The 25,219-nt window shown below is 37.1% G+C and overlaps 1 protein-coding gene across 6 annotated transcripts in view; it reads left to right on the plus strand.

The window, feature by feature from the left end:
* SUPT3H (SPT3 homolog, SAGA and STAGA complex component) overlaps positions 1-25,219 on the plus strand; it is a 603,243-nt gene that overhangs the window by 515,902 nt on the left and 62,122 nt on the right. For 2 of the 6 annotated variants that reach the window (XR_013383461.1, XM_077903814.1), the window contains one exon: positions 13,944-14,103. The exons of 1 other annotated variant lie outside the window; for it this stretch is intronic. Coding sequence is in view for 2 of the 5 variants with exons in the window: in XM_077903814.1 (XP_077759940.1) it covers positions 13,944-14,015 (72 nt within the window). In the remaining 3 variants the exon portion in view is untranslated. Of the gene's footprint in view, positions 1-11,389; positions 11,498-13,943; positions 14,104-25,219 lie in introns of those variants that run through there. 3 more of the 6 variants (XR_013383460.1, XM_077903816.1, XR_013383459.1) reach the window with 2 other exon arrangements.

A 25,219-nucleotide genomic window follows, 5' to 3' on the forward strand; every position in this document is an offset into this window, starting at 1 on the left:
ACTGGAGGTAACTCAAATTGGCCAACTCCAAACAGATCCAGGCAGGCCACATTATTTGCTCAGCCTTAAATCAGAAACTGAGCACAGCCTTAGTAAAACTTCTGTGGGAACACATGGTATGTCACCCCCTGAAAGTCCCAAAGATGCAAAAATACCTTTGCCATAGAACCTTCCAGCCATGTTCATCCTACTTATTTTGATATTTCATCCATTTATCGAAATTATTATTTGGGGCACTTAGGGAAATTAAGTGATTCTCCAAGGAAGAGCTAATCATATAGCAGAAGAGCCAGAAGTAGAACAAAGAGCTCATAATGGCCTGCCTTGTTCTAACTACTCAGCTGTACTGTTTTAGACATCATTAAGCCCCACCCCCACACACACACAATTTAGTCCCTTCACTTTCATTTTGCTCCCAAGGGCTCTTAATCCGGAAAAACAATTTGCCCACATCTGTTTTCCCCATCAGGGTCTGAGAAACTAAACACATAGCTTTGGGCAGAATGAGAACCATCCATAAAGAGCCCTGGACTGAGTCAGGAATCCTGGGCTGACCAGTGATGGGGGGAGGGGGTTGTCTCTCTCTCTCTCTCTCTCTCTCTCTCTCTCTCTCAGCATTAGTTTCTTTCATCTGTTAAACTGGGAATTAGAAGAGAGGAGTTCACAAGATACTTTCCCATCCCAAAATTGTGTTGTTCTTTGATTCTAGATATAAGCAAAGGGTTTTTGTTCAGCTTGGTTTAGTGGGTTTTCCACACTACATTTTCATTATGGAATTAAACATGTTGTGGCAGTCTGAAAGACTGTGCTTCTCCACAGTGGCATCCCAGCATCTAGGAAGATAGAAAAATAATGATCTTTAAGTGAGAAACAAGAGATATAGGTATCCCATCTGCTATCTGGGTAAAAGGCATGGTCTGATAACCTTAGTATGTATTTCTCCTATATTAAATTAAATGCCAATATTAGGATTTCCATTAAGAAACATTATTTACTGTATAATCATGACAGATTCTTAAAAAGAGCCATTTATTGACAAAACCATTTTGGGAGTTTATTAATGGTATACTCATCCACTCTACCTCCATTTTTAGCCCTCGCTGTCCATCCAAACCACTTGGATTGCTTTTCAAGCATTCTAAAGCCTAAACTCCACTCAGAGCAGTTGACTTAAAGGAGAGCTGGAGTATCTGTTATTTTTTTAAGTTTCTCAGGTGATTTGGGCATACAGTGTTGTTGTTTTGTTTTGTTTTCTTATTTCTATTTTTGTTGGTTACTATACACTATTTTTAAAATTGGTTTGGAAAATAAGGACTAGTTGAGAATCCCTTCAAACTGAAGATGATTTAGATTCAAGTCCCACCTCTACCCTCTGAAGTATTGTACCAGTCGGCTGTAGTTTAAATTAGAATTAAAATTTTATGTTGAGCAAGAATTGAGTTTTTAGGACTAGAAAAATATGTACCTCTTTTAGTAATCTGGGTAGAATAAATTATGCCAGATTTCAAGGATTTTGTTTTCTTTTGCTTATTGTAAGACGTGGCATAATGAAAAGTGTACAGGCCCTGAGCTTGAAATCCTAAATCTATCACTCAATAGTCAAGTCACTTTAAAAAGGGGAATAATAAGACCTTTTTTCTTTTCTTTTCTTTTCTTTTCTCCTTTTTTTTTTTTTTTTTTTTTTTTTTTTTTTTTTACTAGTTGTAGTAAGGCTAAATTAGATTTGGCCATGAAAGTGCTTCATAAACTATTAACCATGATCTTAGCATTTTTAAATCTTTGCCCCTCCCTGCTTTAAGAAATATATAAAACTCAAGTCCTTTTAAATGTTATTTGAAATAAAACTGGAATAAAATGCAAAAAATATAAACAAAAGAGCTGCCTTGTTTTGTTCCTCCTTCTCATCCTTGAGAATGGCCTCTTAATGCATTTTCCTTGATAGTTAAACCTTTAACTTTAAATTAGAAGCTTAAAATTAATTAATTAATTAATTAATTAATTAATTAATTAGAAGCTTAGTGAGAGTCAGGACTGTGTTACTTATCTCTCTATCATACTACCAAGCACATAGTGGCTGACATAAAGTAAGAACTCGATAAAGATTTGCTAAAATCAAACTATGCAAATTTATAGGAATTCAAGCAATGGAATCAAAATCTTCTATCTTAGGCCTTTGAGAAATGAGGTATAGGTGAGTGAATTTGGGACCCACTACAATGAAATTCTTTTTTTTTTTTCTTTTTTTCTTTTATTGAGGAATAATTAACAAACATAACCATATAGATTTAAAGTGCACAACATGGTAATTTGATATACATACACATTATGGAGTGATTACTAAGGTCAAGATACAGTAATTAGCACACCTATCATTTCATGTAGTTAACTCGTGTGTGTGTATGTGTGTGTGTGTGTGTGTGGTGACAGTGCTTACAATCTACTCTCAGCAGCTTTCAAGTGTACAATACCATCTGACAAACAGAGCCGCATTAGGTCCTCAAACCTTATTCCTCTATACTTGAAAGTTTATACCCTTTGACCTATATCTCTCTATTTCCCTCCTCCTACAGCCCCTGACAACCCCCATTCTGTTCTGTTTCTATGAAATCAGCTTTTAGTGATACCATGTAGTATTTGTCTTTTTCTGCCTGGCTTATTTCACTGAGCATAATGCGTTCAGGTTCACCCATATTGTCAGACTTGGTAGGATTTCCTTCTATTTTATGACTAAGTAATATTCTGTTGTAAATATATACCATATATTCTTTATCCATTCATCATCAGAGAATATTTAGGTTATTTCCATATCTTAGCTAATTGTGAAGAATGATGCAGTGAACATAGAAGTGCAGATATCTCTTTAAGATACTGATTTCATTTCCTTTACTATATATACCCAGAAGTGGGATTGCTGAGTCATATGGTAATTCTATTTTTAATATTTTGAACAACCACCATACTGTTTTCTATGACTGTAGCAAATTACATTCCAACCAACAGTGTATCAGGGTTCCCTTTTCTCCACATCCTCACCAACATCTTATCTTTTTAGTTAATAGCCATCCTAACAGGTGTGAGGGGATGTCTCATTGTGGCTTTGATTTGCGTTTTTCTGATGATTAATGATGTTAGGTACCTTTTCATATACCCCTTGGACATTTGTATGTTTTCCTTGAAAAAATGCCTGTTCAGGTCATTTGCGCATTTTAGATTGAATTACTTGCTTTTTTGCTATCAAATTACTTGAGTTCTTTTATATTTGGGGTATTAACTCCTAATCAGATATATGATTTGCAAATATTTTCACCCATTCTGTAGGTGGCCTTTATATTTATTGTTTCCTTTGCTATGCAGGAGCTCTTTCTTTTTATGTAGTCTACTTGTTTAGTTTTTGTTGCCTTTGCTTCTGGCATCTTATTCAAGAAATCATTTCCAAGACCAGTGTCAAGAAGATTACTCTCTGTGTTTACTTCTAGGAGCTTTACAATTTCAGGTCTTACATTCAAGTTTTTAATCTATTTTGAGTTGATTTTTGTTTCTGATTTTGTATATGGTGTAAAATATGGGTCTAGTTTTATTCTTTTGCATATGGCTGTCCATTTATTTGAAAGACTGTCCTTTCCCCTAGTCCGTTCCTGGCTCCTTTGTCAAAAATTAATTGACCATATACATGTAGGTTTATTTCTGGGCTCTGTATTCTGTTCCATGATCTGTGTCTGTTTTTATGCCAGCACCATACTATTCTGATCACTATAGCTTTGTAACATAGTCTGAAGTCAGAAAATGTGAAACATAGTTTTGTTCTTCTGTCTCAAGATTGCTTTGGCTATTCAGGGTCTTTTGTGGTTCCCTATGAGCTTTACGTTTATGTTTTCTATTTCTGTAAAAAAAAAAAAAAAAAACCATTGGAATTTTGATAGAATTGAATCTGTAGATTGCTTTGGGTAGTATAGACATTTTAACAATATTAATTCTCCCAGTCCACAAGTACAGGATATCTTTCCATTTATTTGTGACTTCTTCAATTTTTCTTACCAGCAGTCTTTCATTTCCTTGGCTAATTTTTTCCCAATGACTTTATTGTGTTTGATCCTATTGTAAATAGGGTTACTTTCTTAATTTCTCTTTGAGATAATTCATGGTTTGTGTACAGAAACACCACTGATTTTTGTATATTGATTTTTGTATCCTGCATTACTGAATTAATTTATAATTCTAAAAGTTTTTGCTGGCATCTTTAAGGCTTTCTTTTTTTTTTCTTAAATATTTTATTTATTTATTCATGAGAGACACAGAGAGAGAGAGGCACGGACACAGGCAGAGGGAGAATCAGGCTCCATGCAGGGAGCCTGACATGGGACTCGATCCCAGGTCTCTAGGATCACACCCTGGGCCGAAGGCAGCACTAAACTGCTGAGCCACCCAGGCTGCCCTCTTTAAGACTTTCTATGTAAAGATTATGTCATCTGCAAATAGATATAATTTTACTTTTTCCTCTCTGATTTGGATGCCTTTTATCTTTTTCTTGATTAATTGCTGTGTCTAGTACTTCCACTACTACCTTGTTCCTGATCTTAGAGGAAAGACTTTTAACTTTTCACCATTAAGCGTGATGTTAGCTTTGGGTTTGTTCTATATGGCCTTTAATATGTTTAGGTACATTCCTAGTATACCTAATTTGTTGAGAGTTTTTATCATGAAAGGATGTTGACTTTGGTCAATGCTTTTTCTGCATCTATTGAAATGATCATATGGTTTTTACCTTTCATTCTTTTAATGTAGTGTATCATGTTTATTGATTTGTGTGTGTTTAATCATCCTTGAACCCCAGAGATAAACTTCACTTAATCCTTCTAGTGTGCTACTGAATTTAGTTTGCTAGTAGTTTGTTGAGGGCTTTTGCATCTATGTTCAACAGGGACATGGCTTGTGTGATATTGTTTTTTATAATAAGAAATATATGTTTGATCTTCATCCCTGTTTCTGGAACAGAGCTCCAAAAGCCTTGGAATTTCTCATGGACTGTAAAGGTGTCTCTTGTTATATCAATGAGGTGACTTCTAGAGTACACCTACGGATGGAGGCTGGTTGCCAGTGGAGCCAGTCATGTGATTAGAGGGGTTGGAACTTTCCATCCTAGCACCCAACCTTCAGGGAGAGAAAAGGGGCTGGTGATAGAGTTCAGTCACCAGTAGTCATAAATTTAATCAATCTTCTTTATATAAGAAAGTCCACAAAAATACAAAAACAAAAACATGAAATTCAGAGAACTTCCATGTTGGTGAACACATGGAGATTCAGGGTGAATGACACACATTCAGAGAGAGCATGGCAGCTCCATGCCCTAACCTTGTACCTCGCCCTATGTATCTCTTTCATCAGATCGTTCCTGAATTGTATACTTTTGTAATAAACCAGCAGTCTTATAAGTACAGTGTTCCTCTGAGTTCTGTGAGCCATTCTAACAAATTAAACCCAAGGAGGGGATCATTGAAACCTCCAGTCTACAGCTGGTCAGTCAGAAGCACAGGTGGTAAACTGGACTTGCAGTTGGCATCTACAGTGTGAGGGGGCTGGGAGGCAGCAGTTTTGTAGGACTGAGTCCTTAACCTGTGGGATCTGATGCTCTCTCCAGGTAGATATGTCAGAATTAAGTTGAATTGTAGGACACTGAACTGGTATCCAAGATGTGCTTGTTGGTGTGGGGAAAAACCCATGTCAGAATTTTGACCAAAGTCTTAGACTGTAATTTTCTTTTCTTGTAGTGTCCTTTCTTGGCTTTGGTATCAAAATGCTTGCCTTGGAAAGTGAGTTTTAAAGTGCTTCCTGCTCTTCTATTTTTGGGAGTTTGAGAAGGATTGGTATTAATTCTTCTTTAAGCTTTGGTAGAATTCATCAGTGAAGCTTTCTGGTCCTGGGATTTTATTTGTTGGAAGATTTTGTGTTACTGATTCAATCTCTTTGCTCATTATTGGTCTGTTCAGATTTTCCATTCATCATTCAGTCTTGGTAAGTAGCAGATTCTAGGAATTTATCCTTGTGTTCTAAGTTATTTAATTCGTTTGCATATTCTTGTTCATATGGTCTCTGATGATCCAATTTTTGTGATCTATGTTGTAATGTCTCTTCTTTTATCTCTTTTTTTTTTTTTTAGTCTAGCTAAAGGTTGTCAATTTTCTTCATCTTTTTAGAAACCACCTCTCAGTTGTTGGTCTTATCTACTGTCTTTCTATTCATTTATTTCTACTGTCATTTTTATTATTTCCTTCCTTCTGCTAACTTTGGTCTTAATTTGTTCTTCTCATTCCCAGAGGTAAAGATTAGGTTGTTTATTTTAAATCTTTCTTTTTTTCTTAATGCAGACATTTATTGCTATGAACTTCTCTATCAGGACTGCTTTTGTTGCATCTCATACGTTTTGGCATGTTAGGTTTCCTGTTTGGCTTGTCTCAAGATTTTTTTTTTAATTTCCCTTTTGATTTCCTCTTTGACCCATTGATTGTTTGGAAGTGTGTTTTATTTCTACATATTTGTAAATTTTCCAGTTTTCCTTTTGTTACTGATTTCTGGTTTCATACCATTGTGCTGATAAGATTTTTAAGCCTGTTAAAAGTTTTTAAGCCTGGCTTTATAATGTAACATATGATCTGTCCTGGAGAATGTTCTGTGTGTACTTGAGAATACTTTGTATTCTGCTGTTGGATGGACTGTTCTATATATGTCTGTTTGGTCCATTTGATCTAAAGTGTATGTCAATAAATAAATAAATAAATAAATAAATAGTATGTCAAGTCCACTATTTCCTTATTGATATTAAGTCTGATAATTATCCGTTTTTGAAAGTGAGGTATTGAGGTCCATCCCCTACTATTTTTGCATCAATGTGTTTTTGCTTACAGATCTGTTAATAATCCTTTAATATATTTAGGTGCTCTGATATTAAGTGCATATGTATTTATGATTATTATACCCTCTTGATAAATTGACCCCTTCATCATTATATAATGACCATTTTTATCCCTTGTTACAACTTTTGACCTAAAGTTCTTTTTTTTTTTTTCTGATATAAGAATAGCTAGCTACCCCTGTTTTCTTTTCCTTTCCATTTGCATTTCTTTCACTTTCAGCTCATGAGTGTCTTTAAAGCTGAAAAGTTTTTTGTAAGTACCATATAGTTGGGTCTTTCCTTTTTTAATCTTGTCAAGTGCACTATATCTTTTGATAGGAAAATTTAAACCATTTACATTTAAAGTAATTATTGATAGGTAAAGACTTACTATTGCCATTTAAATGTTTTCTGATTGTTTTATAGTTTCTTTGTTCCTTCCTTCCTCTCTTGAAAATTGATTATTTTTTTTTGGTAATGGTATGCTTTGATTCTTTTTCTTCATCATTTGCATATTTTATATATTTTTCTTTGTGATTACCATGAGGCTTTCAAAGTACATCTTGTAACAGTCTGTTTTAAGTTTAAAACAACTTCCATTGCATGAAAAAATTCTACACATTTACTTGTCCCCCAACTGTATGTTGGTGTCACAGATTACATTTTTTCATATTGTATATCCACTAACAAAATATTGTAGCTATAGTTATTTTTAACTCTTTTGTCTTCTAACTTATATACTAGAGTCTGCTGATTTGTATACCACCATTGCAGTATTAGATTATTTTGAATTTGTCTATATCTTTACCTATATCAGTGAATTAATACTTTGATGCTTTCATGTTACTAATTAGCATCCTTTTGTTTCATCTTAAAGAACTCCATTTAGCATTTCTTGAAAAGCAGGTCTAGTGGTGATAAATTCCCTTAGCTTTTATTTGTCTGGAAAAGTCTTTATCACTACCCAGGAACTACTTTCCAGAGTAAAGTGTTCTTGAACAGCATTTTAATTTCTTTGACCACTTTGAGTATATTATCCCACTGTCTCCTGATCTGAAGGATTTCTTCTGAGAGATCTGCTGATAGCCTTTTCAGGGTCTCCTTATATCTGATGACTCTTTATAAACTTTTGCTGCTCTCAAAATTCCCTTTATTTTTTTATATTCAAGAGTTTGATTATATTGTCTCAGTGAAGATCTCTTTAAATCAAATCTTTCTGGGGATCTTTGAGTTTCATATATCTGGATGGCCATCTCTCTCCAGATTTTGAAAGTTATCAGTCATTATTTCTTTATGTTTTCTGACCCTTTCTCTCTCTCTCTCTCCTCTTTCTAGGACTCCCATAACATGAATATTGTTTCATTCAGTGGTGTCCCATAATTCACACAGGCTTTCTTTACTTTTTTTCATTTTTATTTCTTTCTCCTGCTCCCACTGGATAGTATCAAGAGATCTGTCTTCAGGCTCACAGATCTTTCTTCTGCTTGACTGAGACTCTTATTGAAGCTCTCTGTTGCATTTTTCATTTCATTGATTGCATACTTCAGCTCCAAAATGTTTTTATGACTTTTCTTCGTTGAACTTCTCATTATTGTTGTATTATTTTTTTATAATAAATTTATTTTTTATTGGTGTTCAATTTGCCAACATACAGAATAACACCCAGTGCTCATCCCGTCAAGTGCCCCCCTCAGTGCCCATCACCCATTCACCCCCACCCCCCGCCCTCCTCCCCTTCCACCACCCTTAGTTCGTTTCCCAGAGTTAGGAGTCTTTATGTTCTGTCTCCCTTTCTGATATTTCCCACACATTTCTTCTCCCTTCCCTTATATTCCCTTTCACTATTATTTATATTCCCCAAATGAATGAGAACATATAATGTTTGTCCTTCTCCGATTGACTTACTTCACTCAGCATAATTTTTTTAAGTTAATTTTGTTGTTTGTCTGTGTTCTCTTGAATCTCACTGTACTTCCTTAAAATAATTGTTTTGAAATCTTTTTCAGGTAACTCACAGATTTCCACTTCTTTGGAGATAACTTGAAAATTATCAAGCACCTTTGGCAGCATCATGTTTCCTTGTTTTACATTTCTTGTGGCTTTGCATTGATATTTGCTCATTTGAGAGAAGAATCACCTCTTTCAACCTTTCAGACTGACTTTGATGAGGAAAGATTTTAACAGAAAGTGACTGTGAGGGTTCTGACTGAGTAGGGTGCTGTGACTCTTATTCTAGAGAGAACACACCTACATCAGGTGAGGTCAACATTGGCAAAGACTGTGGGGTTCTTTTTGACCGTGACTGCAGAGGTTTTGTAAGTAGCAGGGTCTGTTGGGGTTCTAGGTGAAAGACTACTGGAGTCTTTCTGTTCTCCTTTCTTCCTGTGGGAGGGAGTTTTATCTGAGGGGAATGCCTCTTGGTACCAGGCCTGGTGAACTGGCACCCAGTACAGCAGTGAAGCCAGGGTCCTGGGGCACAGGTCCACTTGTTATGACAGCAGTCCAAATGTCTGATATGCATGCATGTGTAGGTTTCCGAAGGAACCAGGGTCTGATTCTCTGAGGATCGCCATAGTGATTTGGACCCCAGGATGGGGGCAGTGGCTTAGGCCCAGGACAAGGGGTACAACAACAGCATACCCTGCGGATGATGGGCCAAAGCCCTGACAGAGCAGCAGCAGCTTGGCCACCATGATGCCAGGCCAAAGCTGTGACTCCAGACACAAGGGGTATGACACAGCTGTAGCATGACATCCTGCTAATGGCAAGTGAGTGCCATAACTTTGGACCCAGAGTGTGGGACAGAGAGTAGCAACAGCAGCACCAATCACAAGGTAGTGATGACAAGTCAGATCCACAGCCTAGGACCCCAGGGATCAGCCACAGAATAGCAGCAACTCAGCCCCAGTGAAGATTGATCAAAGCTATGACTTAGAACCCTGAAGGCAGGGCACAAAGCACCAGCTCTTCCATTTTCAGATGGCAAGGTGCTATGATGGCCCAATATCAGAGAGTGGGGCACAGCATCAGCTGAGACCCCGGGGGACAGCTCTCAGCACAGCAGTGGCTCCAGCTCCTGCTGAGGAGACATAGCAGTGGGACTTGAGGCAGCTCCTTTAGCTGGGTTAAGCGTTGGTACAGACTGTGGGAGTGCTCGGTAACAAAGCCTACAACTGTCCATGGCAGTGATGAGGATTACAAGAGTTCTCCTGCTCTCCTTTTCCCATCAGGTATAATCCCTCCGAAGGGGTTCCTCTTTGCACTGAGCTTCTCTGAACTGGGAGATGGAGTGATGTCAGTAAAATGTTTCTTATACTTTTCTGTACAGCTATGCTCAGTATTTGAGCTCTGCAGGGTTTTTGCTGCTTCTTTGTTGTAGTCTAGAGTTTTCCCAGAGCTGCTTTGTCTGTTTATAGTTGTTTATTCATTGTTTTTATAGAAAGACAAGCTTTGGGACCTCCTAGCCAGCCATCTTACTGATGTCAGCCCCTACAGTGAAATTTTTTTTTATTTCGTTTGAAGTTTGAGAAAGTGGAAAAAAATCAGGAAAGCTAGTAGTGGAGAGTAAGGTAGAAATCCAAACCGGTGGAAGGGGTAGTTTTATCTATACTTCAAGCCTTATGAATTAAGTTAATGGTACAAAGAACAGATATACAGTTATATTCGACTAGGAGCTACACGTTATGTTTTGTAGCATATTTATCTTTGATTTAAACAAATACTAGCCTTTTGCCTTTTAATATTAATTTATATTTATATCCCTTAAAGTGTACAATCTTTGGGATGCCTCAGGCTCAGCAGTTGAGCATCTGCCTTCAGCTCAGGGTATAATTCTGAGGTCCAGGAATCAAGTACCACATCAGGCTCCCTTCGAGGAGCCTGCTTCTCCCTCTGCCTGTGTCTCTGCCTCTCTTTCTGTGTTTCTCGTGAATAAATAAAAATCTCGAAAAACATTTTTAAAAAATAAATAAATAAATAAATAAATAAATAAATAATAAAATGTACAAATTCTGATGGCCCATAAAAAAGAAGAAATAAACCAGTTTAGGTTTTTAATTTTTTCTCTAACTTGTCTATATGCAGATAAGAAAAAAAAATCATATTTAAAAGGTGAAAACTTATTAATTAATTTCTACTCATCAGTTCCTAGTGCCGTAGACAGAATATATGTCAGTTCATCCAGTTAAATTGATATTCTGGTAGTAGGCCATAATATGGAGTTGAATGAATATATGAATGTCAAAAATTGGGAGCTGGCTTGATCCTCAATTTAAGAAAAACAAAAAGCCTATTAACTACAATTGGTCTTTTTTAAAAAAACTATCTTTCCTGGTAACTAGAGGTGCTAGCATGTGTAAGGGTTTCAGCAGATTCATATAGGAGCAACTAGTAGTTGAGAACAGAGCCTTATTAAATAAAGTTTAATTTGGTATATAGCATGTAGAAGCTGGTTTGTCAGGTTGAAGTCTGCTGTGTTATTGATTAATTTATACTTTTTTATAGGAGGAAGGTGGTCCCAACTGTTTCCGATCAAGGCCTTCGTTTTACTAAGTAGGAGTATCTATAAAGATCTAGAAGCAGGGAATCATTCATAGGATCTAACAGTAGAGAGTAAGTAGGAAATAAAGGGTTTCAGGAGAATGTGGCCTCTAGAAGGCCCTCACACCAGTGTTTAAATTTAGTTTTAGCATTCACAACACAAACAGAAATTCACAGTTGACACAAAGATGAGTTGTCCTCATCCATCTTCCTTTAAAGTTGCTTACTCTGCAAAGAATGCCAAATTTGGGATGTTCCCATAATCACCCTCCACAGACAATATACATCCTTGGTACATCAAAAGGAAAAAGCTATGACTCAGGACGGAGGACCCTAGGGGATTGGTTTGGCGAAATGGCTCATCACTAATCATACATGCTTGTTTGTCCCTTCCCTATTTTAGAACTGGAATATGAAGAACTTCTTCCAGAAATCTGGGGCAGCTCTAAACTCTTGGCTTTCTCGTCAAACTTGGCTACTCGAAGTCTCTGTTACCAAATGTCTCTAGTTTTTTAGTCATTCTCAAACAATAGTGATAGATTGTGATAGTGAATTGATCTTTGAAAAGTAACCTTTTCAATACTAGGAAGAACTATTTCATATTTCTCACCCTGGACAAATGAAACTTGGTAATTTCTCAGATGTGCTCAGGCAAGTCTCAGTCTTCTCCTGAGCCAAAATTTCTTTTTCAAACAAGACTCACTTCAACCGTTTACCTTTACAAGGAATCCAGCTTTACTCCCAGGTCCATTTATCTCCATGTAAACCATCCCCATGCTTTAAATATTATGTTATGTTAAAGGTTGTCGCTGTGGTTGTAAAATTTCAAACATCAAGGTCAAGAACCTGAAAAGTATTACTTTGGCATAAGCCTCTTTAAGGCAACTGTGGTAGTAGGGGCTGTTTCAAGGCCTGAGGCTCCCCTGCCTGTGGTTGTGGGAAGACACTCTATCCATTCCTGCAAGTTATTTGTGGCTCTCTGAGGAACTCATTTAACAGTTTTCCAGTACACGCTCTTAGGAGGTAAAGCTGGATTTTTCTGGTCCTTGTTAGAATGTTTGCCTCAATCCAAGTGTCCAGTGGCACAAAAAAGTCTAATGGTAAGGAGTGAGCTCCTAGAGAGGGCTCTGAGGAATGAAAGGTGGAATGTGCCACTGTTCTCTCATCCTTGACATGCTGATTTGGAGTGAGCTGCCGAGCTATATAACCAATCTATGAAATTTCAGCCCGCATCCCAAAGTCTGACAATCATAGTAAATCCTGAGTAAGCTCAGAATATTTGGAGGAAAGGTTCTGAAATTAATTGAATTTTATGATTAATACAAAGTTGTGCCGAAAACCATTTTGTTTCACCTCATGTTGGTAGAAGTCTTTCTTTTGGTTCCACTTTTCTCTTCTTGGGTGTAATTATACATGTAATCTAACCATTTTTAGATTTAAACTCTTCAGCCCCTCCATAGCATTATCTTGCTCATAAAGACTTACTCTGTATTTTCCATAACATGGCTGTTGAAAATAAATGTATTAGACCAGAAATATATAAATTCTAGCATCAAATTTATTAGCCTAAGGGGGGGGAAAATCCTTGATATGAGCTTTTGTCATTTTTCTGTTTTTCTGAAAACAAATTATAGAAAAAAATCTATCTAATTGAGGGTTATGAATCCTCTGAGTATGACTAGTCCTAGTTCAAATAATGCAAAATGTGGTGAAAAGGGTAATTTTCTTCCTAAGTCCTGTATTTTAGTTCTACTTCACTCTAGGTCTCATTATGATACTCAAAACAAGTCACAAGAACCTCTGTGTAGTCCAGCTTTTCAGTTCTAAGCTCTAGAATATATCTTGCAGAAAGAAAAAATCATGCAGTTTTACTTGATTTATTGTAATGTATTATATGATTGCCATTAGTATCTGTTTTCCCACTTTCTTTTATGGAATATTTTATTCCACTATGAATATTCAGACTTACATCTATATGCACATGTGTATGTATTGAAAATTATGTAAGATTCAAGTTTTCTGTAACGTCAGTAGTGTATAGAACTCCTTAGAGATCACCATATTTTCACGGGAAGGAAAGGCCTCTGTTAGTGTCTGTTTCCAAGCTTTTCACGGAGACTATAAATTAGGCCTGGGAAGGCTCTAACGAGTCAGTAATTTATAGACTATTAAGATAGTTAATTAGAAGTGATTCTTGAGCATATCCAATAGAGAACACATGTTTATAAAGGACAAACAGATTCCACACAACATGTCTTTGACCTAAGCAAACCCAATCAATTAACAAAATGGGATATCTTATTTTGCATATCTCCCACTCCCCCAAAATAGAATCACTAACCACTTGTTAACCACACTGACTTTCTAATAGAGTGGTGGCTATATCCCAGCCACCAGAAATGTCCCGACCGAGCACCCTAGTAGACTGTAGGCAGCCAAGTCTACAAAACAGGAAGAAAGCTCTGCTTGCTTTTTTGCCTCCTTTCCTGGTTTGACTTGATGTGATAATTCATTGCAGATTTCTTTTTCTTTGACAGAGTGCCTACCGCAGGAATGGGATGGCTTTTCTGGCCTGCTGATGGGACTGTGACTGTAACAACAGGAAAGGCAATGTTATATTAAGGTGATTTCTGTTCCCCTCTTTGGACAAAATAAAATACAAGTTTACCTTCTCTGTATCCTCAGGAGTGGGTTGGTTTGTTGTGACTATCAACTGGCTGACTCCAGCTCCTTTCCAGCCCCCTGAATGCTTGCTCTTGTTTACTGGCTGGGCCGTTTAGCTAATTAATGGCAGGATGTTTGGGGTAGTGTGTAGGTGGACAAGAATGCAGATCACACAATTTTGAAATTTTAATTTGGAATGAATTTACTGCTCTCAGCTCACATATCTTAACAGCAGTGTCTTTCCCTCCCTCCCTTCCCGCCCCTCCCCCCAGTGTTTAGTCTATGTTTTATTTGATGCATTTTGTAATTCAGGTTTGGGACAAAGGAAATAAAATGAAAAGGACAGTCAGTTTTCCCCTTGCAGTATCCCACCAACTTCAACATCTGCTGATTACATATATCCTATGTGAATCTTAGAGACAAATATTCCTTTTATAAACTCACACTAATCAAGTACCTAATTGATGTGATAAACTGTCTATTCCCATCCTCTCATCCCTTCCCCCTACTTAGAGCGCATGTGTTACTTCTTCATCCCTTCTTTCTGAACTTCCTACAAATCTGCCTTCCTGCGTGTTTTTGCTCACGTAGGCCCTCTTCCCCTGTCCTCATGGTCCCCGTCCCTCCAGTCTCCAGGCCCATCACACACACACACACACACACACACACACACATACACACACACGGCACATGGCCATTTAGAGACAAAATCATCACAATCACTTGACGAAGGAGAGCTCAGTGAGTGATTTGCTTTCCCCCTTCCCAGCACTCCCACAGCTACATTAGAGTCGTGGACTGGCTAATTTCTTGCTGGTAGCAGCTGAGCTACTCTTCTGGCACCTCTACTTTCTTCTCTCTTAAATGAGGAACTCTAACTTTTGAGAACAAATCAAAATATAGCAGATATAATTGTACAGTTCCTGATTCAACTTGAATTACAAAAAAAGGAAGTCATTTCTTTAATTCCGTAGGACTTCTGTGTAGTCTTACTTTTATTCTGGTTTTTACACATGCCGAAACAGCCTTCTGTAAAGAATCAATAAAAACAGAAAGAAGTAGCATGAAAGATTTTCCTCCTGCAACCACATCATCGTGAGGCTCAGTTAATACGGTCGTGCCACATCATTCACATTTGTTAACTATCATTTACCTGTTCCGTGTTGGTCCTTCTGGAAAACATCTTCATGTCAAGAACAAAAAACGCAGATATATAATATCAAAAAAATTGCCAAGGGGTTTTGATGTTCCGTCTGTGCTTGTTGAAATGTATGATCAAACTTTTCTTTTTACCATCATTCTTATTTTTCTTGGCATCCCTAATCATGGAAGATTATAAGCTTGCAGTAAACATCCTAACTTTTAAAACGACAGCATTTATTGTATTTGGTTTCGATCTGCCAGGCTTATGGATGTATGAAATTTTCAGGGACTAATTTTTCACATCAAAATTCCTTCTCTCCCACATTAGACATTTTAAAGTGCGCACAAGGCAAAAAATACAGGGTTCAGGTCTTTCCCTTCATTTTATTTTACCTGATCTCCTTATAGCCCCAGAGAAGGAAGACTCAACGTACATTTCTCTCAGAAATATGACAGGTCTGTGTTTTTGTTGGTCTGGCGTATGTTTGTCTATCTTGAACAGTCTGACAGGTAATTATTTATAAAATCTGGTTTTGCCCAGTAAGTCCATATAATAACCTTTCACTTTTCATCATAAGCCAGTGAGCTGAATTTAGAATAGAACAAGGTCATTTATGTCTGTCCCAACCCAGCCTAGATGTCCCCATAATTGCTCAATATTAATATTTTTAATTATTTTTTTTTCTTTTCTACACTTAGACTCTTTCTCTGACTCTTTCAACAACACTGAATTTGAAGTGAAATAAAATTTTCTTAAGCAGCGGGTATAGAAAAGATTTTATAGAAGGAAGATCTCAAAAGATGTGATTTCAATAAACTTTTCTCTCAAGATTAAAATGTCAGGTAAAATCATAAAATGTTAGAACAGAAGATGGTCTTAAAGATGATTGCGAACAACCATTCTTTTTCACAATGAAAGTATGTATCCTGGAGAGGGAAGTTAACTTTCCCAGGGTCACTCAGTAATGGCAGTGACAGACCAGAGACCAGATCCATGGCCCCTGTTTCTCAGGCTACTGTTTCACTCCACCAAACTGAATTTGCATAAGATACTACCAAGACACATTGGGATTTTATAGCATGTTTATCCTAGACAATGACCTACATTTATTTTTTTTAATGATACTAATTTGGACACATGCTAAAGCATAAGTGTGACATTAAAATCTTCTTCAAAGGGACCGTGGTATAATTAAATAATCTGTATTCTATGTCAGTTATACATTAATTTTTGAAAAAAGAGGTCTGCAGGCAGGGGAGGGGGAATTAACATACTCAGACCACTGACTTTGTGTCAGGGACCTTACCTCTGGGATTTCATTTATCTTCACAATGGCTTCATGAGGTAGAGGCTATCAAAAACAAAAACAACCACATCAGGCTCATTTCTAAATCAAATGTGAATATACAAAATAATTTGTATTTGTGAAGCCTTATATTTTGGGGATCAAATCTGAAAAAAAAAAACAAATAAGTAAATATAGCCTCTCTTATGGGAAATTGACACTGCCTCATAGATTTGAGAGTAAAGGAAATAGAAATATTTCTCCCTTCGCCTAAATTTGGAATGTGACTTTCCAAACATGCCGTTTTGGGGCTATGTCATTAACCTTCCTGCCTTCACATATTGCAATAGTTAAGATTCAAAAATAATGTTCCAATTTTAGAACCAAGAGTTTTTATTCAAAAACCATCAGAAGCACAAATATTTTCTAAATGGTGTATATAATTCCTGTACCTGGGGAAAATTCTTCATTTATTACTGTTTGTTCTTTGTTTCTATAAAATAATAAACAATCCACATTTAATGCTTTTACCACGTAGAAGACAAATAAACATAAGTGGCAATTCCTGGTCTGAAAGAAAACAAGTTTACTTGTTTAGAAAGTGTAAGGTTTACTTCTATGAAAAAAATTTATATAGTTCCCAAATCAGGTATTTCTTTCCAGTTCATATAACCCCTTGTGTAAAACTGAATCACTACAGAGAAAGTATTCCCTCATCTACCCTCCTGGAATTTAGATAGAACCTTCCCAGGTTACATTTAAAATTCTACCTTCAACCATGTATACATCTCATAAAATATTTTACGGTTTCCTGTATGCTCTGGCTGTAACATTTCATAGTACATAAACACTTCTGCAAATAATAGGAGGGCATCAAGTTGAATATGTCACAGCAGTGGCTCCCACATAAAGCTGATTCTCCAGCAATGTATCTTTCTTATTTTTATCTTCTTATTTGAAATCCAAGATGAAATTTTCTGTGCTCTTAAAGCAAAGGGAGGGGAGGATGGAGGTAGGTAGGGGACTCTAGCAGTTTTTGTGGAGTTGTGTTCATTAAAGCAGAGGCTTTCTGCAGAGGGCATCAAGCCAAACTTAACCAACAAAACTATGCCTGCAGGAATTGGATATGAATGTGATAGTCAAATAAGGGCCAGATGCCTTTAAAAATTCAAGTATTAAAAAAGTCATATCTCTTAATGTAAGTCTCTAATGTTGGGAGTGATACTGCAGCACTTTAAAAAAGCAAACACAAGGAAAGAGACATGCATTTGTTTTCTGGAACAAAATATCAAATAGTAAAGCCGTCATGGGAGTTTTGGCAATTGAAGCATATTTTAAAACAATCAATTCCTAGAGAGTCACAAAAAAACCTACACACAATATTTCATTGTTGGAAACCACTATAATTCTATAGAGCATTATATTCGCATTCCTTCTGCTCATCACCACCCAATACTCACTATTAACATTTTTAAAGGAAAAAGATATAAAAAAATATTAAAAAATCAAGAATCAGAATGATTACTTACTGAATTTTACTTAAACCAGTTAACGCTTGGCTTGCTCTCAAAAATGATACTATATTGGGCAGCCCCGGTGGTGCAGCAGTTTAGCGCCGCCTGCAGCCCGGGGTGTGATCCTGGAGACTCGGGATCGAGTCCCATGTCGGGCTTCTTGCATGGAGCCTACTTCTCCCTCTGCCTGTGTGTCTGCCTCTCTGTGTCTCTCATAAATAAATAAATAAAATCTTTAAAAAAAAGAAAAACTTAAAAAAATGATACTATATTATATCAGCATTTTAAGTTTTTTTTTTTTTTTTAAGATTTTATTTATTTATTCATGAAAGACACAGAGAGAGAAAGACAGAGACGTAGGCAGAGGCAGAAGCAGGCTCCAGGCAGGGAGCCTGATGCGGGACTCGATCCTGAGACCACAAGATCATGCCCTGAGCCAGGGGCAGGTGCTCAACCACTGAGCCACCCTGGTGTCCCTAAGAGTAAGCTTGACACAACAATTACAACACACTACATGGTACCAAGCACTTGGTGAGAGTTGTCCCATTAGGTAATCATAGCCCCTCTATGAGATGCATATAGTTATTCTCCTAGTCGCCCATAAGAGGTAGTGAGGAAGCTGATGGAGCTGGTATTTTTGCCCAGTGCTTTGACCCCAACACCCATGTTCTTCACCATGTTACACAGCAAGGAGTGTGCTTGGGTATGGATTTCTAATAATGTATTAAAGAGAATTGCTGCTCTGAACCCAGAAGCACTTCTCAGTACCAAAAAGCTGGATTATAAGAAAATTTCATTTTAATTTAACATTCCTTCTCTAAGGCCAAGTATTAGGTATATAAGAGAATATCATATGTTGTATAATAGACTGTAATTACATTGAAAGATGCCAAGTCCTCTATAATGCCTTAAGCCTTTAAGTTAAATGCATACAATCAACGCACATACCCAGGATCCCTATACAAATTATGAGAACTTCCTCAAAGATCCAAGATCCAGGTTTATAATGCCTCTCCTTGATGAAGACTGCATTTCTCCAGAAGGCTCTACTTACCATGACTACTGTTTTGTGCTCTCATACAAGGTATGTATATCATGTTATAAAATAATTGCCATCTTATTGACATGTGTTTGCAGTGGCAGATACAGAGGTACATCTGGCAATCCCTTGAAACTTTATACAAGTACCCTGTTTAGGTGTTTGCTTATTAATTATGATATAGTCACTGTTTTGCCTGGCCCAGGATTTCTGTGCATGTGCTTGGTTGGGGGGGGGGGGGATGGCGGACAGGGATAGAGAAGAAAGTAGAAAGAAGGTTGCTGAGCATGATTTGAATCAGAAATGATGATTTCCCTCTAATCAGTAGCAGCTTCTTTAATTCAACCCTAGATCTGCCCTGCATCAGCTCAAATCACTTACTGATTTAGTCCTTCATGATTCCCAACTAGCAGTTCACCAGCCTATGGCCCAGCATACCTGCAGCTTTGGTTTCTGAACGACATTGACTTACTTCTTCCAACCTCTTTCCTTAAGTTAATTCACTTGCCAGTGCATCAGCCACTTCTCGTCACTTGGCAAAGCAGTCCCCTAAGCAGCGGTGAGGGTGCAGCTGGTGGGTTGGCTGGCCACATTTCCATAGATTTGACCTGTGAAGAGACAGTGAGCCTAGATGGACTTGGGCAGTTGGTTCATTACGCAGCAACATAGACAAGATCAGCATGGTGTCAACTTCCTGTGTTCCAGAGGTGGGAAGGGGGAGGCAGATGACAGCAGCCTTGAGGGGTAGGGTACTGTACCGTGGAGGGCCAACCATGAACTACAAGCAAGCAGTTTTTTAGCTGGCACCCGTAGCTGAAAGGAAGTTGAAGTGGAAATTCCCAAGCTTCATCAGAACCAAAGAGGTGGATGAGAAAGCACCTTGTGGTGGCTCGTCCCAAGACTGGCTATCTTGCCCCGGCCCTGCGATGATCACAGACCAAGATGGAACCTTGCCTTCATGGCTTGTGTGGAGACTGCAAGGTCACCCAGGTATCTTTCCCCCACAATATGTAGGACATCATGTGTTTCTGTTAACAGTATAAAAAATAAATCTGCCTTCCCTTCCCTAAGTTTTCCTGGTGGCCTCCTCACCTAGCTCTTTCCCAGAAAGGTTCCTGCCTGCCTCGGTGGATGGTACCTTCTGCTTCCTCTGAGCTAATTATGCCCCTGTTGCTTTTTATACTTCCTATTTTATGTCGCTAATTGTCTCTCTGTGGGCCTTGAAGCCTGCACCAGATTAAGAATTTCTTGAGGGCAAGTATTGAATTTATACCTCCTCACAGTCACCACATGCACATATTAGGTATTCAGTAAACATGCGTTGGTTGGTAGAAAAATTATTCATTTAAACTTAAGCATAGATTTTGGGGTTTTTTTGGTTTTTTTTTGTTAAGTCTGTTTAATCTTTTATTGATGCTTTGTTTGGCTGCAAATCCCATGAACTGCAGATGATCACAGCCCTTTTCTGAAAAACAAATGCAGTGTCTCAGAGAAACAGAGAGTACTCCATGCATCAGGCTTCTTACAGCCTTTTGAGTAGGTCACTGTAACTTCAGTCTTGTTTGGAGGGATTAATGACCTCAGAAAAAGGTCACCCTCAGTCACATTTGTAGTACTAAGCCTTAGAACTTTTGATCCCACCTGAACCTGAAAAAGAATTATAGGCTATTTTTATATACAGTACCATCTTTGAAAATCTGCCAGTTCTCCTACTGGTTTATTTAAAGACAGTGAGCCATTTTAGGATGAGATTTCCGTAAACATGTAACAGCAATAACATGTCCACTGGACATAAAGCAATGAAGCAAATATGAAGATCTACTTTGTTTATAAATAAGGAGATTTTGTGAACTGGAAGCAATTTATCACCCAAGAGTAGCTTACAATTAAAATATCTCGGTTCTGGGATCCCTGGGTGGTGCAGCGGTTTGGCGCCTGCCTTTGGCCCAGGGCGCGATCCTGGAGACCCGGAATCGAATCCCACATCGGGCTCCCTGCATGGAACCTGCTTCTCCCTCTGCCTGTGTCTCTGCCTCTCTCTCTCTCTCTCTCTCTCTCTCTCTCTGTGAGTATCATGAATAAATAAATAAAATCTTTAAAATAAAAAAACAATTATAAAAAAATAATAAAAATAAATAAATAAAATAAAATATCTCGGTTCTTTGTCTCTGTTAGTCATCCATTTATTCATTCATTCACTCATTCATTCATTTAAAAAAATTAGCATTCACCCATTAAAAAAAAAAAATTCGCACCTTGAGAGCCAAACAATCAACGTGGAGTCTACAGTTCCCAGTGAGTCAGGGACCTGTGGGAAAGTGGAATTCTTGAAAGGGGCCCATGAGGCCACCTACATTAAATTATCTGTAGATTAAATAAACATGTTTTGCCCATATAGGTGCCACTCTGTTTTAAATATATGCATATGTGGCAGTGTGATTTATAAAATTCAATTCATTTAAAAGTGATCCTGAAATCCTGGTAACTTTTTTGACATACATATTATTTTTCATTCAAGAGTTAACAAAAGTGTAAGTTACAGAATGCAAGCATCAGTGAATTTGTTTATGTTAAAAAGTGATTCTCAAGCTCACACACACACAAAATGTACCCATTGCTTTTTGTGCTTTCACTATAACTTTCATTGGGCTCTTCTGCCCTTCTGTGGTGAATAGATTATGACTTCTGAAGATTTTGAGCTGCTTTAACTTAGATTCAAATGTATTTTTTTCCTTTGACATAAAGTATCACCTGAACTTTTTTTTTTTAAATGTCTTATTTTGGGAAAAATTTATGATCTTTTTAACATTAGGAAGTTTTGCTTTTCCTGACATTTTATTGCTTTGGGTATTTGAAACATTTCAATCCCAGACAATAAATACTATGTGATTATTGTTTTCATATGGATAGGCTATTTCCTCCTGGTTTTTCCTAACCCCTTTTCCCAGCTAATAATACTCAAAAATTTATTAATACTAAACTGTGCCATTCAGCTTTTCCAGAATCGTGTATAGTGAACGTTAAAAGAGGGACAGGTCTCAAAGAGGGGTAGTAGTGCTTAAAAAGAAATTGAGGCATGCAGTTTTCTTTCAGTTGGATTTCAAATGTTTCCTGTTCATGTGAAATGAAAACTATATTTGTTCTATAAATCATTTTTATAAAGTATCATAACCAGTTATTGCATTAAATGGCATCTTTTTATATCCTTATTATAGAAGCGGAACAGATCTCAGCAAAGTAAGTGGATGTTAGCTGAGTATGCCATGACAACAACAGGCATCGGTGTTTGAAAGCACCCACTTTTAGAGCTATCCTCATGGCTCCCTCCCCTTCTCCAGGTCTTTTTTCAAATATCACTTTCCCAGTAAGGTCTTGTCTGACCACTGTTTTAAATATTGAAATCCCAACCTCTGCCCTAGTATCCCATACCCCTCTTCCCTGCTTTCTTTTGTCACCCAACACCTGCATACCATTTTATATGCTCACTTGTTTCATTTATTCCCTCCTCCCTCTAGAACACAGACTGTCCATTGCCGTATCCCCAGCACTCAGACCAGGGCCCGACACGTAGGACATGCTGTCAGTATTTTGAATTGTTGATCAGAGTTTTAATTCTGCAAATTCTTACAACACCATACCCATGTGGTTGCACTCCCGCCTGCACTGTTCCTTCTCACTTTTGGCCTGGTTTGTCCTTTACTCCCCACCTCAACCAGAAGCTTCCCCTTGACTTTCCAAAGTCCTCTGAACCGCTTCACCTGTGTTCCCCAACACAACTTTTTAAAAATGTTTCTAGGGGCGCCTGGGTGACTCAGTGGTTGAGCACCTACCCTTGGCTCAGGTCGTGATCCCAGGGTCCTGGGATCGAGTCCCACATCGGGCTCCCCACAGGGAGCCTGCTTTTCCCTCTGCCCGTTGTCTCTGCCTCTCTCTGTGTGTCCCTCATGAATAAATAAATAAAATTTTTAAAAAATTAAAAATAAAATTAACAAATATATAAAATGTTTTTACATTTTAGTACTTCCAAATCTCAGTGCATTTTCAACAGAACAAGAAGTTTAGCCCCCCAAAGCAAGAGTTGAGTTACAATGTAGTTAGGTTTTCGTTTAACATCTTATAAAACTTTTTGGTACATTTATTTCACTACTTATTCAAATTTTCTTTTTCCCACAACTCCAGGTTAGCAATTTTTTTGATATATTTATTTATTACCTCATATATTGTAGTAGTTTTTTAAGACAGGACACATAGAATATATCTTTTAAAAAAAATCAGTTGGATGAGGTATCGTTTACATACAGTAATAACCCCTTTTTAGATATACAATACAATTCAATGACTTTTGACAAATAAACAATCATGTAACCACCACCGCAATCAAGATGCATTAATGCCAAAAAGTTTTCTCATGTTCTTAAGTAATTGATCCCCACCCATCACTCCTGGCAACCACTGATCTGATTTCTATTTTTTTTTTTAACTTTTCTAGGATAGCATATAAAATGGAATAATTCTAAATGAGTTTGGATTTAAGGGTTTTTTTGTGTCTGACTTCTTTCATTTAGCAAAATGCTTTTGAGATTCACCCAGGTTGTTTTGTGGATTAGTAGTTCATTTCTTTCTATTGCTCTGTTCCGTTGTATGGATGCACCACAGTTTGCTTATCTATGTAACTGAGTGGACATTTTGATTGTTTCCAATTTCTGGCTATTAAGAATAAACTTGCTATGAACATAGATGGACAGAGGTTTTGTAGATTTACAGTTCATTTATATTGGGTAAATACCTAGGAGTTGGATTACTGGGTCAATGGTATTTAATTTTGTAAGAAAGTGTTTTCCAAAGCAGCTGAACCAGTGGGCCCTCCCACCAGAAATGTGAGATTTCTAGTTGCTCTGTAACTTGGCCAGAATTTGGTAGGATCCATTCTGTTGTTTGTTTTGTTTTAATTTCAGCATTCTGATAGGTAGGTAATAATACCTCATTGTGCTTTTACTTTGCTTTTCTCTGATGACTAATGATAGCATTTTTCATGTGTTCACTTGCCATCTGCATCTTTTCTTTATTGAAGTGTTCAAATATTTTGTCCATTTAAAAAATTGGTTTTCTTTTACTAAAATATGAGTTATTTTGTAGCCTTTATGCAGAAATGTGTTTTCCACATATTTTCTCTGAGTCTGGGACTTGACTTGTCTTAAAGTATATTTGGAAGAGCTGAAATCTTTAATTTTGAAGAAGTCCAATTTATTGATTTGTATTCTTTTATGGCTCATACTTTTTGTCTTAATCTAACCCAAGCTTACAAAGGTTTTCGCCTATGTTTTCTTCTTCATATTTTAAATTTTAACTTTTATATTTAGGTCTTTGATTCATTTTGAGTTTATTTTTTTATACGATGCAAAGTAAGGGTTGAAGTTCTTTTTTTTTTTCTTTCTGCATGTAGATGTCTGCTTGTTCCATCACTATTTGTAGAGATTATCCTTTTTTCCTTGATTTATCTTGACATATTTATCTAAAACCATATATACATGGGTCTATTTTAGATTCTGTTTTGCCCCATTGATCTGTATGCTTACCCTTATGCCAGTACCTAAATGTCTTGATCACTAAGTCATGAAATCAGGTTTTATGAGTACTTGAGCTTCTCCTTTTTTCAAACCTTTTTTTAAAAAATTCTAGGTTCTTTGTTTATCAGTATTTCTACAAAACATATACTGGGAGTTTTTAAGGAGCAGAGGGGCAAAGGGAGAGGGAGAAAGAGAGTTGTAAACAGGCTCCATTCCCAGCACATGAGCCCTATGCAGGGCTTGATCTCACTACCCTGAGATTATGACCTTAGCCAAAATCAAGAGTCAGATGCTCAAACTGATTGAGCCACCCAAATGCCCTTCATGGACTGAGATTTTGATTAGAACTGCTTTGAATCTACACCTCAGTTTGGGGATAAATGACAGCAGTGGTAAGCCTTCTAATCAATAAATATGGGATAGCTCTTCATTTACATAGGTCTTTTCTTAGTTTCCCTCATCAGTGTTTTATAATTTTCAGAATGTAAACTTAGTACATATTTTGTTAGATTTATCTGTGAATATTTCATTTTTGATGCTCTAAGATTTTTTTTAAATTTTTATTTCTGGTTCATTGCTAA

This window comes from Canis aureus, chromosome 7 (assembly GCF_053574225.1).
Source record: "Canis aureus isolate CA01 chromosome 7, VMU_Caureus_v.1.0, whole genome shotgun sequence".
Classification (NCBI taxonomy): domain Eukaryota; kingdom Metazoa; phylum Chordata; class Mammalia; order Carnivora; family Canidae; genus Canis; species Canis aureus.